This window comes from Panthera uncia (genome assembly GCF_023721935.1).
Source record: "Panthera uncia isolate 11264 chromosome B3 unlocalized genomic scaffold, Puncia_PCG_1.0 HiC_scaffold_1, whole genome shotgun sequence".
Taxonomy (NCBI): Eukaryota; Metazoa; Chordata; class Mammalia; order Carnivora; family Felidae; genus Panthera; species Panthera uncia.
The window spans coordinates 100,592,909-100,609,970 of NW_026057582.1; the positions used below are offsets into that span (position 1 = coordinate 100,592,909).

General features: G+C 41.4%; 1 protein-coding gene across 2 annotated transcripts in view; it reads right to left on the reverse strand.

Moving 5' to 3' along the window:
• Positions 1–17,062, reverse strand: part of RORA (RAR related orphan receptor A) — a 711,367-nt gene that overhangs the window by 164,802 nt on the left and 529,503 nt on the right. For both annotated transcript variants that reach the window (XM_049611700.1, XM_049611701.1), the window contains exon 2: positions 16,209–16,238. In XM_049611700.1, the coding sequence (XP_049467657.1) occupies positions 16,209–16,238 (30 nt within the window). The remainder of the gene's footprint in view (positions 1–16,208; positions 16,239–17,062) is intronic.

A 17,062-nucleotide genomic window follows, 5' to 3' on the forward strand; every position in this document is an offset into this window, starting at 1 on the left:
AGAGAGAGAGAGAGAGAGAGAGAAGAGAGTCGCCCCCCCCTGCAAGGAAAAAATTAAGGAGCAGATTCATCCTGTCCATTGAAATAGCAATCATAATGCATTTCAGCTCATTAGCTACCTTTATATTAAAAAACCACTGTAATTTACACTATCAGTATGTTTTCTAAAGAAGTGGAGTGGTTACACAATGCATGTCATTGGATGGGATGGATCAGACATCTGTGAAAGGGCAAATTTAGATGGGTTACTTGGTAGAGCATACAGGGGACTCCACTCCTCTCCCAAGAGTGAGTTACAGGAGACTGTCCTCCCAATAATTTTGCCACTTGAAAAGCTGCTGTCAGGACCTTGTAATTATTATGGTAATACCCAGGCCACACAGATCAGGCTGCCACTGATGTCCACGGGCACCATCAGAATCGCTTTCACAGGGCTCAGACACAGGGATCTCCAAAAGAATGGCTGGGGATGTTCCCAGGTAGGAGCTGTTGGAACCATGGAAGCTTTTAGACCAGGTAAAGAGTTTCTCCAATCTATTGATTCTCTTTGAGTAAAGGAAAGAATAATCTGAATTAACTTCATTATCAACCTGAAAGGGCCCCTCCTTTCCAAGCAGAGGCATAGAAACTAAATCCAGGAAAGCAATACAGATTGAATTCCATTTAGATAAACCCTGACTCTATCTGAACTCTACAAGTTCAGATACTTGTCTGAAACTTCAGGATCTGTGAAACTGGAAAGCCCTTGTTCAGATCTGCAAGGTGTCTCAAGCTTCTGGTTCTGGAGGGAAGAGGGGTATTCTAAACTATGGCAATTCCATGAAGAAAAATTTGGAGCTTTAGAACGTTGGCGTTGGTATTGGGAGATGTATTTTGAAGCAAGGTGGAAAGAGTGGAAACACTCAGTTCTTTCTACAGTACTCCACGAACACAGTTTGGATTGCTTTTTCTCATATTGGGATCTCTTATTCTTTTCTTTTTTTAAAAAATTTTAAAATGTTTTTATTTATTTTTGAGACAGAGAGAAACAGAGCATGAGCAGGGGAGGGGCAGAGAGAGAGGGAGACACAGACTCCAAAGCAGGCTCCAGGCTCTGAGCTGTGAGCACAGAGCCTGACGCGGGGCTCAAACTCACAGACTGTGAGATCATGACCTGAGCCGAAGTCGGATGCCCAACCGACTGAGCCACCCAGGCGCCCCTGGGATTTCTTATTCTCAGAATTAAAATTGAAGTCAAATTTCACTAAATCAGAGTTTATGTGAAAATTCTGAGGAATGAAACAAAAACTCATTCTGTACTTTATCACTAATTACTACTGAGAAGCTTTTTCTTAGAAGGCAATAGTTGGGGGATGGGATTATTGGCTCATGATGGTTCTCATCTTTGCAGCCACCACTAATCTCCAGCTTAATCCTGCAAGTAGTTGCTAACAGGCAAAACGAGGGTGGAATTTCATAAAAAGAGAGATACTATATACACAAATAGGCCCTGCAATATACTTAGATACTGTACCTCAAATGTAAGACAGTAGACTGTCAAAATCCAAAAAGTAACAGGTAATATGTATAACTAGTTCTTTGTAAGCATTCTCTTTATTCCTATATGAATTCATTTTACATGAGCCAAAAGAGTTGGAAATGTGTTATTTATTTTTATAATTGAGAAAAATGTGTTAACTCTCTGGAATGTCCATGTGTGGAAAAATAAAACATTACGTGAAATTGCACAAACATATGATTTATAACACACACATCCAGGACCAGAAATTCTAACGAAGAATCTTATTCAACAGAAAAAAAAAATACTATTTTTTTCTTCAGCATTTGCAATTCTGGTATACCATAATGCTGAGGCCAAGCATATATTTTTATTAGTTTACATCCTAGCTAAGCAATAAAATGTGTGTCATTTCAAACACAGGAAACATTTTTCCCCAAAAGTGAAATTTAATGTCTTTTTTGGCCCCTGTATAATGATACTGTGGCATGCCACCCAAATCCTTTGCTGCCACCAGGACTGAGATCCTTATTCTCCTTGGGGGCCTTGAGTGTTGACTGTCAGTGGCTCACAACTGAGACTTGCTTTTAGCTAAAGGGAGCTGCCTTGCCCAATATTATGTCTTTTCCTGTGGGCAGCTGGCATCCGGTGGCTGGGTGATGCAGGGTAAAATATCCAGCCTCCTCGCCTCGATTTAGGACATCTCTCAAGGGTTACCCCTGCTTCTCATCTCCCTGCTGCATCTGCTGAACTCAGGCTACAAATGCATGATAGTTCAGTTTCTCCTGCCCAAAGCAGTGTCCTTCACCCCTCACAGGTGTTGTTCCTAGAAGCACTCCCTGATCAACTTCCTCTATGTAAATCTCAGAGTCTACTCTCTGGGGAACCCAATCTCAGCCCAATTTATTTAATGGTAGGGGTGACAAGCTGGGAGAAATTGTGAATTTTAGATGAGACTATGGGAGAACTTCACTTTATTCACTGTGGGGTAGATCCAGCCCAGCCTCTGTGCCAAGAGGGTTGGTTCCAGAAGTTTCCGAAGTCTGGCATTACAAGGTGAGTTCACTCAATGGCGATCATACAATGTAAAAAACTTTATGATGAGGTATTACCATTGTATTAACATAGACGAATCATGGACAGTATGTAGATCCTTCGACCATATGCAGAATGTTAGAAGCTGACTCTTCTGTGTTCCAGGGGCATATTAACTCAACCCTCTAGAATTTTTCCTTAGGAGTAAAACTCTGAGATGGAATGAAGGAAAGCTCACTGAGCATTAAAGACTAGCTTAAGCACTAGTAGAGTCTCTGAGAAAGGGACCCACACTGGTCATTTTGTTCATTAGAAATGTAACTTAAGTGAAACATACCAATAGCATCTCAGGTAAAGCAATTTAGGGCAAAAAGAACATATTCTTCTCAATGACACTGTCCCCCAGTGACTCCCATAATGAAAATGAGAACATTTTCCCATCTCTCAAATCACCCCAATTATAGGTAGGATTAGGTAACTTCCACAAATCAGGCCATGGAAAGTTCTTTGATTTAGAGCTAACAGCCAGAACTTTTTTTTTTTTTTTTTTGGGGGGGGGGGGGGGGGGGGGGGGGGTAGTATGGGGACACATGTCTACGTGTGATGGTGTAACAGCTTTCCCTTTTCCAACCTGGAAAACCACAGGTTGAGCGCCTTCTAGGACAGTTTTGACTTTTGCTTGCACTTTGCTATGTGAAACTGTAGCACAAAATGAAGACAGCTCCTTTGGCTGCGTTATTAAAGACTCCCATCTGAGAAAGGAGAGGGATGAAAGAGATTACAAGAGATGGTGTTTCCATCAAAAATCAAAGATCTTTCTTCCCCCTGTTCTCTGTTAGCTTGCTAATAGAAGCCTCACGAGAGAAAGGCTGCGCTTCGTAAAGCTGCGAAAACCGGACTTTACATTTCATATGAAGAGATGGACTTTCCATTAGAGGCAAGAAAACATTTACTCTCCTGTCATAATGATTCCAACGTGCTTTTTGACCTTGGAAGAAACAAAAAAATCAGTGTTAAGATAGAATTGGTTAGGTCATCGCCTAAGGAGGCATAAAGGGCCACCAGGAAATAAATTAAAATTAAAATAAAAATAGACTCTGTTATTGGGTCACATCTCACCCTCTCATTTACAAAGCAAGGTTTCCACTCAAGGAATTGATACTGCAGGGGATGATTTGGCTCCTCTTGTTTGGACTCCAGAAAGAGTTACAAACAAAAGAAGTGAAGAAGCTGCTCAGAAAGCTGAAAAGGCAGAGGACTGCAAGGAAGAGCAGACGGAAGGCATGGCTGTGTGCAGCTACTTCTGAAGAGGGCCAGCGTTGTGAAATCATTGGTCCCTGCGAAGCTAAGGAAACATACTTACATTCCAGGCCAGACAAACATAGCAATGTCACGTGTTTGGACTTTGAACAAATAAATGCCATTTACTTCTGGAATTTACCTTAAGACTCAGTGAATAATCTAGGATTATCAAGACATCCACTTCCCAAATTGTTTAACACATTAGGATCGCTTTTCCCTCTATAGATCAGACAAACGTAGGATATTTTCCTTGATAGAAGGTACTCTCTCCATGGGTGGAAAGAACGGCCAATGCTTTGCTCTCAAAGATATGTTTTCTCCTCTGCCTTTATTTATTTATTTTTTAATGTTTTATTTATTCTTGAGAGAGAGACAGAACATGAATGAGGGAGGGGCACAGCGAAAGAGGGAGACACAGAATCCGAAGCAAACTCCAGGCTCTGAGCTGTCAGCACAGAGCCCAACATGGGGTTTGAACTCATGAGCTGTGAGATCATGACCTGAGCTGAAGTCGGACGCTCAACCGACTGAGCCACCCAGGCACCCCTCCTCTGCCTTTAAATAGATGCCAAAGGTAAGTGAAAATGACTCTTCACTTTGTACTCTATAGAGTTGATCATCTGGTTTATAAAATCTTGTATTGATAATGCAAACAAATGGTGCTTAAGAGGTCACTCAGAAAAGTAACATGTTTTTCATCTTAGAATAAAAATATGTACTTTTAAGCCTTCTGGATGAGATTCTGACTTAAATATTAACAAAAGAAACCAAAACTTTGAAGCGAGCAGTGCTAGAACTGAGACTCGAGATACGTATGGTAAGTTGCCAGACATCAAGAAGCCCTTTGAGTTGCAGTATTGGTTTCCAAAATAATATAGTATGAATCTCACAATACAATTTCAAATATTAAATATCTGTTCTTCCTTTCAGCTGTTAATAACGAAAAGATCATTATTCTTCCCTAGCCTCAAATGTGCAAGAAGAACGGGAGGTCATAATGTTGTGTCTGTACACACACACACAGACACACACACACTTATTTAAAATATACAGATATTAAATGAACACATAGTAGATACCAATCATTCTGCTAAGCCTAAGGGATATAAAGATAATTAAACCATATCTAGGACAAAGCTACATAAACAACAACGATTTACAATATACTTTCTGTACTGCCACCTTAATAATGTACTGTGGGAGCAGGGAAGCTGCAGTTAATAGTTTAACAAAGAGGGTGGGAGTTGGAGAAGGCTTTTCATGGCAGATGCTATTTGTATTGGCCTTTGGTGGAGCAATAAGAATTCTACAGGTGCAGCAGTTGGTGCAGGACATTCCAGGACAAACAAGATACAACAGAAGCAAAGGCACTGAGGTATGCCCCCTGTACAGTCGTGTAGAAACTGGTCACCGAGGATGGCAGAAACTGCCAGCCTACAAGGCAAGGAAGGAGCGGTGGAAATATTAAGATCAGATTGCTAAAGCCCTTGAGAGCCATACTAAGAAGTGTAGACTCCCGAGGCAACGGAAAGCCCTACGAGGTTATTAAGGAGGGGGAATGAGAAGATCCTGCTGGCAATGGGAATCCAGAGCAGGTCATCGGTTTTCTTTTTCTTTTCTTCTTTTTATTTGAGAAAGGAGGGAACAGGACTTGCTGAGTACAAAGACAGTATTTTCTAACACACCTGGTCTTAGAGGACAGAGTTTAGCCAAGGCATGTTCTTAGCACAGCTTAGCGCACAGTAATTCTTAGCACAACTGGACCACACTGATCTCTCTACTAAAAGACTCATGATGGTCCCTCTGACTCTTGGTGATGTACTGTACTCACAAAGCCAAAGGAGGGCTGACCTGCATCTTGAACACTCTGCTCTGTAGATTTACCGCCTGACAAGCTTTCGAGTTAGAAAAATATTTCAAGCGGCATCTGTCACTAACAACTTTATATGGTTTGCCGTTTCCTGAGTCACCTGGCCATTGGGACACCAAGTCTGAAGTAGATGTTCCCAATGGTAAGCCCTATTGACATCTGCTTTATCTTTCTTCATATTAAATACACCAGCATATTGAAGCCTCTTCAAGCCAAAGAGCCAAGCCGATGATGTGGACAGCAACAACAACAACAACCACAACAACACCCTGATTCTTCCAATTGCCTACATTTATTAGAAGTCTTTGAACTTATACAGAGCATGGATAGAAAAGAATGCACTACTAATTTTTTTTTTATTATTATTTGATTCCTCTTCATGACAGTTCCTCATGGCAGGAAACTGGTTAGTTTGCAGATAGGAGAAATCTAGGACCAAAGAGAGAAAATAATTGGATATCATTGTTGTGATGGAGTCAGGGGCAGAATTAGCAAGAGCATTCCCCAGCCACTGCTCTTCCGGGGAAGCCCGACAGCCTTGTTCCCACTGCAGACTTAAATGTCCTCCATCCATGTAGATCAATTCGATTCCTGAGCCCAAATGACAAGCTTAACTACCAATAATGCCTTGCACAGGGTTTTAAGCGACATAATCAACCGGAGAGGGACTTGTGTCAGTTAGACTTTGTCTCCTTAAAAATCAAGAGTAACAGTGGTAAGAGAGAAGTTTTTAACAAGGAGGAAAACCCTAGACAGTTGTCTCTAAGATTCTTCACCACAGCTTCAAGGACAACCAGGAAAAGAGCAGCTATTTGAGGCAACTTCATTATAAAATCATTTTTAATAAGCAATCTTAACAAAGAGAGGGAATACTCTTGTGGAGAAACCCTCCAGGGACCCAGAGGCTGCCCAGTTAAGTTATTAGGAAGTTTCACACAAGGGACCAAACAGCGATTTCATTGGCCTCAGGGGACAGAGTTTAGTTTTTACCCGTTCTCCAGAGGCACTGGTGTTATCTTGTCTACTAACAGCAGAGACTGGTAACAATCAATTATCCCGATGCCCCAACTTGGGGAGGGAAAGTGAATTTTCAGTTTTGTCGACACAAAAAGATAGATACCACGTTCAGAGAGACAGAAAAGGTAATGCGCTATAGTTCATTATATCCTGAAGACTTCTGTGAACATGCAGCTGATGAAAATGCTTCATTTGAATCTTACTGTTCTTTAAGTGAAACAATAGAGACTCATTCTTGGAAAATTAAGAAATACCCACAAGAGAAAAGGAAGTACAATCATCCTCTTGTATTGTCTAGCCGTGTGAGGGAGAGAATTCTTTGTGCTGATGAAAACGTCACAGTCAATACAGTCTACTTTGCCTGCCTAAGGTGTGAACAAGATGTGGAACCTGGGCTTCAAATTTTTACAAAGCTACATATGGTCGAGTTATAATGGGTCGGAAAGACATAGGCTCCTGGTATTACAGTAGGATCCAATTAACAGTAGGAATGAAAGAAAGCAAGGAGAACCATCAGCCACACAATTCAAAGTGCATATATATTTTTTAGGCTTATTTCATTCCTCTGATTTCAATGAAATGGCAAGAACTGGTCTTACAATTAGACCTTGAAACTGGGAAGATGGAGAAAAAATAAAACACTCTTTTTTCTTTAATAATCAGAACAGCCTTCTCTTTTCGGACTAGATCTGTCCTGCTCAATGAGCATTTCCGCTATACAGTTAATCAGAAGAAAGGCCAGAGAAGAACCTCTATCTAAGGATGAGAATTCTGTCTGATTTCGGAGACGGGACTGAAGTATGGAACGTCTGCTTTATGTAACGCTCACTAAATGACCGTGGCAATAAAAGCATTATTTAAAGGTCAGTGTATTTTTCACACACATTCTGTGGCTCCCCATTGGTCCTGAGATAAAGCCAGAACCTTACCACTGTTCTTCTTGTCCTTCCTTTTCCTTGTTAATACTCTATTCTAGTCAGACAGGTCTACACAATCATCCTCCACTGCCCCCCCCTCCCTGCCTTGATCCACCTGATCAAACACCTAATCATTGCTACCATTCCAGAACAAGCTCAGCTCACTACTAGCATCCCCAATGCATACAGATAATCCGACTTGCATCATAACCCTGCATTTTCCTGCAATTCCTTCATTACTACAGGTTGCTCAAACAGGTCTGCCCTTTCTCCTCAGATGCAGACTAAGCTATTAGAGAGTGAGGGTTATGACTTAAACTTTCTATACCTAACACAGTGCTAGGCACAGAAGAGGGGTTGGAAATACCAAGCTAAAAAGATCAGTCTGACCCCCAGCCCCATGCTCTTTCTACAGGGCGTACCTGTGGTCTGCTTTCCAGCTTTCCTTCCTTAAATCTTAGTATTACAGGTATCTGGGTTACCTACCATACAATTTCCTCCCTCTCTCCTACGAAAACAGATTTTATTTATTTTATTTTATTTTTATTTTTTAAATGTTTATTTTTGAGAGTGAGAGAGAGACAGAGTGTGAGAGGGGGAGGAGCAGAAACAGAGGGAGACACAGAATCCGAAGCAGGCTCCAGGCTCTGAGCTGTCAGCACAGAGCCCGACATGGGGCTCAGACTGGCAATCCACAAGATCATGACCTGAGCCGAAGTCAGATACTTAACTGACTGAGCCACCCAGGCGCCCCAAAAAACAAAATTTTAAGCAAAGATTTACGGAGTCTCTTTTGCTGAATCTGAAGCTTAATCCTACACACTCGAGCATTTTCTACTCCTCAATATGCCTTCCAGTCATTATGCTTGGCTGTTAACTACTTAAGACATTAGGAGTTTTACCTAGGAGACCAACAAAGTAAAACAAGGGAAAAGCTATCACTCCTACATAGACAAACTTTACTCAGAGGTGGAGGTGAAGTAGGTGGAGAAAATTCCACTGTAAGGAATCCTGGGAAGCCCCAGGAAAAAGGGTAATTGGGTAGGTTGGAAATCAGAACCTTAGTTACCATAATATGCAGATACAGGCATCAATTACAATCAAAAGGGACCATGTGACTACAAATAAACTAATTTCCTGGCAGAGTAGCTGACAGAGTTGCTACAAAAAATTTTGTGTAATTTATAAAGAAATTAATGTACAACAATAACTTTTTTCATATTTCAAACACATTGGCATCTGTTTTTCCTCTGTTTTTATTCCTTTGGATGCAGATCCCAAAAAACAGAGAAGCTGATATAACCATAAATCCAATTCTAAATTCAGGTAAGCATAAGCATACTCAAAACCTAGATGTTTAATTCTCGTATGGATGGTTTTGATACATATTTCAACCCTCTGGGCATTCTTGTTGCCTTCATGGTTTTGTTTGTTTTTGGTTAGGGTTCAGGGAAACCACAGTGTCCTGAATCATACCACCTCTTAGTGGTAATGAAAGCTATACATGAATTATCAGTTGGTCTGACAAAAGAATAATGCACAAATTTATTATATATGTTATTAAGGTCCATTATTAAAGACTTAGTTGCAGTGAAAAATGGATTCATGCCAAAAGAAATACACTTTACTATTATTGTGGGGGACATAAGTATCTTAGAATCAAAAGTAACCATTTTGAACTATTACAGAATCAGTTGAGTTGTACGAACAGTGATATTAAGTGGATGCCAGTTCTTTGCCAAATTAGGTTAGATTGTTAAAAAGAGAAGTAATGATCATTTTAAAGTAAGAAGCCTGCATGGTTTTATGCACACTGCTTTGTTTACATGAATTTTTTCATATAGTAGGAATAACATTCCCCCCCCCCTTTTTTGTTATCATCAGTTCGTTCACCAAGCTTAGAAGCCTTTACAGGTAAAATAGTTGTACGTTTAAAGAACCTGAATCAGTTGTAGGAATGGCTGTTACACTTGACTTTCTTGCTATAGTCTAGAGTGGAAGTCTACTCTGTTACTGTAGGAGCATTTAGGCTCTGTGGAGTGGCTTTAATCCTGTTCCATCACATACTAGCTAGTTGGAGACGTCTGGGGCTCAGTTTTTACCTGGAGAGTGGGGTAGCAGCAAGACCTACATCACAAGGTTGTGGCAAAGATGAAATAAACGAACATGTGCAAAGTGCTCAGAAAAGCATCTAGCACTTTGTAAGTGTTCCATGACGTTACCTAATGCTGATACTGGAGATAATGGTGTGGCATTTCTGTGCGTGTGAGGACTCAATCTTCTCTGCGTCCCGGCTCTGCCTGTCACCAGCTGGATGAGTTTGCAAGTTTTTTTGCTCCTTTATGCTGCTGATCCCTCAGATAAATTTTCTCATACAAGCTGGGGACATATGTGGTACAGAGCTCATGGAGGTGATGAGAAGATTAAATGAGATAATGCACATAAAGTGCTAAACACAACACCTGGAGTATCAGAATTAATTGCTCAGGGGTGGCAGTTCCTTTTTTAATGTTTATTTATTTTTGAGGGAGGGAGGGAGGGAGAGGGACAGGGAGGGAGGGAGGGAGAAAGATAGAGAGAGAGAGAGAGAGAGAGAGAGAGAGAGAGAGAGAGAGAGAAAGAGAGGATCCAAAACAGGCTCCGTGCTGACAGCACAGAGCCCGATGTGGGGCTCGAACTCACAAACTGTGAGATCATGACCTGAGCTGAAGTCTGACGCTCAACCCATTGAGCGTCAGCCAGGTGCCCCAGGGGTGGCAGTTCCTACCCTGCTGTTAACTACATCTACGGGTACTTCTACTGCTACTCCATATTATTGCCATGACTGAAACAAAAGTAACGTGAAACTCTGTGATAGACACCCAGCCTTCTTTAAAGATCAACCCAACTAGGTATCAGAGTTTATTAAATATATAATCTATCAAGTACATACTAGCACCTGATAGGCTAGGCATTTGTGTCTTCCCCCTACAGTGACCTCACCATCTCAATACACCCTTGTGAACCTGTGTTATGAAATGCGAACACAAGTACTTTTCCAAATTCAATTCATGGATCTGATGTCTACGAACAGAGCGAATTTGAGTCAACTGGATGCTCTGATGGAAACACTTAGCTAATATTCTGTTGTTGTTGTTTTTTTAATGGAATGAACCGTGGGTTTTCAGACTATGTAAATCTTCTACCTTGGAAGAACTGAGTGGCAGGGCCAAGTGCAGTCCATTTATATCTTAATATGATGAGACAGAAATCCTGTTAAGCTCAGGCAGGGTTGGCTACAGCCACACAGGCTGAGTCTAAACAAGGCAAACATTTTCAGGCAGGACGAGGGATTTTTACTTCCCTGAACTGGATGATCTTGAAGGGACTGAACAGGTGTTACTTTGGGTGAGAATGGGAGATGTGCAGCAGGGAGAGCCTTCAGCACCCAGGGTTAAATCTATCCCTTTCCTTTCATCCTTCTGTAGGCTTGGATCACAGTAGCCGAATCCCGGATCATGGAATTCTTTTCTCCTCCCCCACACGTCCAGCTACCAGTCTGCTTTCCAGTTGTGAGCTGTCTCTTTTACAAATGGTACACGAGGTGTTTGTGTTTTCAGCGACTATATAAGCCCACTCACCCCACCCCCGCCCCATCCCCACTTTCAGCCTGGTCTTTGAGGTCCTTGAGGGCAAAGAACGTGTCAGCACATAGCAGGTAATCAGTAAACAGCTGTCCATTTGGTTAGCCCTCTATGAGGGCAGCATCTACTTCTGACAATGTACCAGCCAGCTTTATGTCCGGGACAGAGAGTAGCCTCAGCAAGCTAAGAAATGAATCCTCTGGCTACTTTGTGAGCACTGGATTATCCCCTTTTCTCTTTCTCAATGGGTAGATGGAATCTGGATGAAAGCCTACGAAGAGAACTTCGTGTGGCTTCTTTTCAGGCCTGTCCTAATGAAACACCCTGCCAGCAGCAGTTGAAATTCTACTTACTATGAGTCACACCCTGAGTCACGTGGGTTGCCACAGCAACCTATTAACTATATAACCAAAGCACCTTCCATAAGCTTTGCCAAGAATGGTTGCTGAGTTTTCCTGGACTGTGAAAATCCTATGGGTGAGCCCCAAGTTTGGTGGCGTTAAGAGTCCACAATCAAAAGGAATGGCCTCAAGGACAAGAGAAGAAAACGAGCAAATAAGGTTATTTTAGTTCTCGGACCTCCTGAGTAAATGGCAACAATCGTGACAAATTGTTGGGTTGGTTTTGTGATATCAACAAATGCCTAAGGAGAGGAGGTTGAGGCCTCGAAACTAATTTTCTCTGAGTCAAATTCAAAGCCAAGTCTCTAGGGGTGAAAAGTGAATACATTAACCTATTCCACTTTAAATGACTGTGGTAAACACTTTTTTTCTTTTTACGGATACAAAGGATTATTTCTCAAGGAAATATTCTGATTTGTACTAAAATATTTTTACTATTGAGAGCTAGAATCTCTTTATAAATAAGATAGCACTTTAATTTTATATGTTAGGTATTAGCCCACCGTAAGCAAACATTGGAAAGTGTCCTCAATTACCTTTAATGGCTATTCATGTTAAAATTGAAATATTTCAGAAGATTCAGAAGCATATTTTATTTTGCTATTTATTGGGGAAAACTGACATGAATTCAGATTAAACAGATACATTTTTCTGACTGCTCACCGAGTCCCCTGCAATTTTCATGTGACTGTAAGTGCCTGATCCTGAGGGAAGAAAGCAAGCAGAACAGACTTCAACAGGAAGAATAAAGAATATAAACATGAATGAGAACAGGAAGAAGTCACAATCATCTGTTGCCTCTGTAAACCATCCAGGAGCCTACCTGGTGTCTTTTGGGTCTGCGTTGTGGTGATTGGCTGATAAATTCCCTTAGGTTCCTGACTCCATGATGCTCAACTTCCTAGCAGCTCGATACAACTAAGATGATCTGTTGCATTTTTCTTTTACTTTTTCACCTCCAAATTTGCCATCTTCTATAATTTTAGTGTAGGCAGAACTATCCAGGTAGATTTAGATTAAAAAGCCAGGGGCAAATGACCAGTTGTCCTTGGCAAATAAAATCCAAAACAGCAGCTGATGCCATGAAAAAGATACTTCCCCAACATGGTACGACTTCAGCAGGAAAGAGACCAAAACAAACTTGTGAAATACCGAAGTAAAACCAATCTTTAAAGTGTCCAACCAAACACAGGTGCTATATATAATCACCACAAAGATTAAACTGAAATTCTACAACAGGGTGTAAAACTTATCTGATATATCCCTACCCCACAAGTAAACACTTCCTTTTCTGTTCACATACCAAAACCGACAGCAACATTTCCTATCAACAATTGCAGAATATCACAAATGAAAGCCTTCTTTGACCAGTTTGGTCATGATGACTTAGTACTAGAAGGCCCAAAACTTTGCCTTCTCCCACCGGCCAAGTAAAGTTAATGACAAACACCACCAGTGCCTTTCTCGAGAATTCAGGAGAATTTGAGTTCTCCAAACACCCCGCTTGTGAATTCCTCTGAAGCTAATAATCAGATTTTCCTTCCTGGGACTTTCTGGCTCAACTCACCCAAAGCACTTTTATTTATTTATTTATTTTTTTAAAGAAGCAATGTCTATGCTTTCCAGATAACAAGGTGGCCTAAAATATGATCAGGTGTCACATCTACTCAGGTTCATTTTGTAGTTCTCGCACCTCTGACTGGTGTACCTGTGAGCTGACACTCTAGTCTGATAATATATTCTGCAACTGTACATGTTAATTTGTAAGTTGAACCATCTCTCTGTGAGGGCAGTTAGGAAACCCAGACTGAAATTGCTAATGTGGGGTGACTTGAGCTGTCGATGATTATGTAGTCAAGCCCTGACCAGGGTTTCCAGAACACTGGCTAAAAATGGAAGTCTTGAGACAGTACAAAAATGAATTCATATAGTTCACTGATAGTGAAACTTTTTGAAGAACAGATGTCAAGATGATTTAAGAGGAGCTGGAATTTAACATCTTAGGAAAACTTATAGGCAAGTTAGGACAGTTCAGTGTTCAAGAAAAATCCGACAGATGCTAAAGAAGAAGTCATTTGGGTGACTGTTATTGGAGAAAGAACTGATTGATTTTCTTCCTCCTCACAAGTTGTAGGCCCTGTAGAGATGCTAAGATCAGAAATATGATGGGTTGTCTGCTGAGTTGGGTGACAAAAACAATCTCCACATTTAAGTGGCATAGAAGACTTTCACTAACACGCCAGCTTGGACAATTCAATTTCTCCTTGGCATGTGCAAAGTCTTGTGTCAACTGTCTGCTCAGATGCTATTCTTCTCAAGTCGTCATTGATCTGTTTTATCGTGGGCCCTCTCCCCTCAATCATCAAAGTAAACACCAAACAAAAACTAAGATGATTTCTGATCTCTTTGGGTCAATTTAATATTTAAATTACATAAAGCGAGCTTTATTTTAAGTCTCTCTACATTTATTTTATGCTTAATGCCTAAGACTTTTCCTGCTGTTTTCCATAGTTAGAAAGGCAGTCAAAATCTACACACTCTGGCTACATCTTGATTTTGTTTTAAAGCAGGTATAGCTGATGGAGTTGGTTAAGCCTTTGTTGCAGGGCCAACCTGGTTCTATTCCCTCTTCCTGGAACACCAGTTTTTCTTTACTAGCCACCAATCTCATGCTGTCATCCAAATCTTTCTATGATTTTAAATGTGACCACAAGTTATTGTTTCTGCAATAGGCCAAATGAAATTAGTCTCAGGGATGACAATTCCTTGAAGGTCCTCATGGATGGATGGTCTATAAGTTACTAACATCTCTGGTCTCTGTCTTATTGAGGAGCACTCTTTGTATCCAATGGAGTTCAACTAGTGGTTTTATCCACTTATCCAAGAGCCAAGTCATAATGCAAATAGTCAGTGACTTTCTGTGTATTGCCAGGTGGCCAGGAGTCCATACCCCAAACCACCATAAACAGTAGGCATAATCATCCGCTCCTGTTCGGGAGAGGCCCAGGACTGAGCTAGCAGAAAGACTGAATTACTTACCACCTCTAGAGTGGGTCCCTCCAGGCCAGGGACGAGCTCATGGGCAAGGCTGTGCAAGGAAGCGCTCTGTACCATGCCTGCCCTGCGGATATACAGAGGACTTCAGTCTCCTGCACTGTCAATCTCTCAGTCATCATGAGCTCAATTATGCACCGACAACAGCAAGAACAACAACAACAACGACGACAAAACAACCCCCAAAAAGCTAAGGGCCACAGACTACCGTGATGGAGGGACAGCCAACTGGAACTGTGCATTGAGAGATGGAGGTGCTGTCCTGATCATGTGTCCATTACGGACCCGACCTTTACATCTTTCCTCAAACAAAATTCCATTGAAGCCCATGGGAGAGCCACGTGGAGAGACTGCAGGACTGGGCCCTAAGAGTCAGGCAACCATCGAATTTGGTGGGGTGTTCTTTTGTTTGTTTGTTTTTGTTTTGTTTTGTTTTGCTTTTTTTGTTTGCTACAAATACAGATAGACAGACAGACAAACCCAAGAGCAGATTTCAAGAATCAACTGAGGCACAAGATAAACTACTTTGATGTTACACAGATTTTTTCCCCCAAATGTTTCACATGAAACCAAAAATTTTAAAAGCGTAATTAGGAAATATTTGGGGACACATCTTTGTCGGCCCTAAATTGTGCCATAAATATCTCCACAGCTTGCCTTAGAAGGATGCCCAAGCACATCTCATGGGTAGCACATATCTGTGGTCTAAAATAGTTATCTAATTCTGATGACACTATTAATTCAAAGTCTAAGTATGCTGGTCAAGTACAGTGAAAGTTGACTGCCTGCATCAATGACGGATTAGTTTCATCCTGAGGTTCAAAGCACAGTCAAACATTATTGCTCGGATTGCAAAATCACAACACTTTACATTGACGTGAGTTTGTAAACTTATGGTGTAGTTCGAATGAAGGCAATTGATGAAAGCAGTTGAATCTGAGAAGTGGGGATGAATACAGAGTGTAATTCCAGCGCACATTTCCACATCAAACTACCAATGCCATTTACCAGGGCCCTCATGGGCCACACTCATGGTCGAGCGACAGCACCTATATTCCCAGTCAGTACCTCTGCTCCACAGACACAAGTACAAAACGGCCTAAATCGTGAACTAGTGGTGAGGAAAAGGAGACCAAAGTTTAAAAGAAATCAAGGTGATGTTTCCTAGAAACATACCAGTGGAAGGATCCAGAATAGGGGTGATCAGTAAGTAATTAATTGATCCTCCTGACTAGGTTTGATGATTTTTCTGAAGACTAATGACTTGAATCACTAGAATTCATCAGACCATGTCTAGACTCTCTTGAACACACACTCAGTACAAACAGGTGGAGATGTACCACTTCCGACCACTACAGGTAGAGAAGTATGACCTCTGTTGACCATGGATCACAGCTGAAACATTAGTTTATACTTGAAGGGTCACAGCAGCCAGACATATGCGAATTCCAACTCTTCAGAAACTTTGGGTTAAAAAAAAGGCATTACTTACATGTATGCGTCTTCTTCGTTACTGAGATACCTAGAAGAGAAGAAACAATGACAAAGGTAAGAAAGCGTCCCGTGTGTACTTCTTGAGACGCACATCATTCACAGTGTACCCAGGAACGCATTTGTTGAGACGGTGATGCAGAGGCAGGATCGGTCTTAATCTTGGCTGCCAGTGGCACTGGACCCTACCCCAGAACAACAGATCCGTGGATGACAGGCACGGCCAGCATCGTCTACTGATTTTCTGTGGTAAAAAGCAGCAGCGTGGACAGTAATTAAACAGGGTGAGAGAAGACTCTCAGTTTTCATTTTAAATAGAGGAGATGACGGCGTTTAGAGGCAGAGTGGGGAAGATTTGAGGCACGAGAGAGTGATGCCAACCTACTCAGACAAGAGTGAGCTGAGCGCCAGAGCAATTAATTTGCTATGGCCATTGATTCTGTGTTTACTTTTTAATGAAAACGACTCTGCCGGCTCACATGAAGCATAACTTCTTATGGGAAGGAAAAAACCTCCACAAAATGTACCTATCTGTCCATACTCATTAAAGTCAGAAGGGGAATAACTGCTGCTGCTCCGTGAACGCCACCAAAATGAACACAAACTGTATGAAAACACGAGGGATTCATGAGTCAGCACCCTGGATGCTTCCAAGATGATTTACGGAGAGCAGGTGACAGATGAACGGGGCTAAGCAAGATTCAGCACATAAGACCACATCAAGATAACACGAACGCATGCTTCAGTGCAAACAGCGCTATCTCTGTTTCAGAAGGACTCCATTTTGAACTCCTTACACTCTGTTCTTCTTGGGGGAGATCTTGAGACTAAATAGCTCAAAGTAATACAACTCTT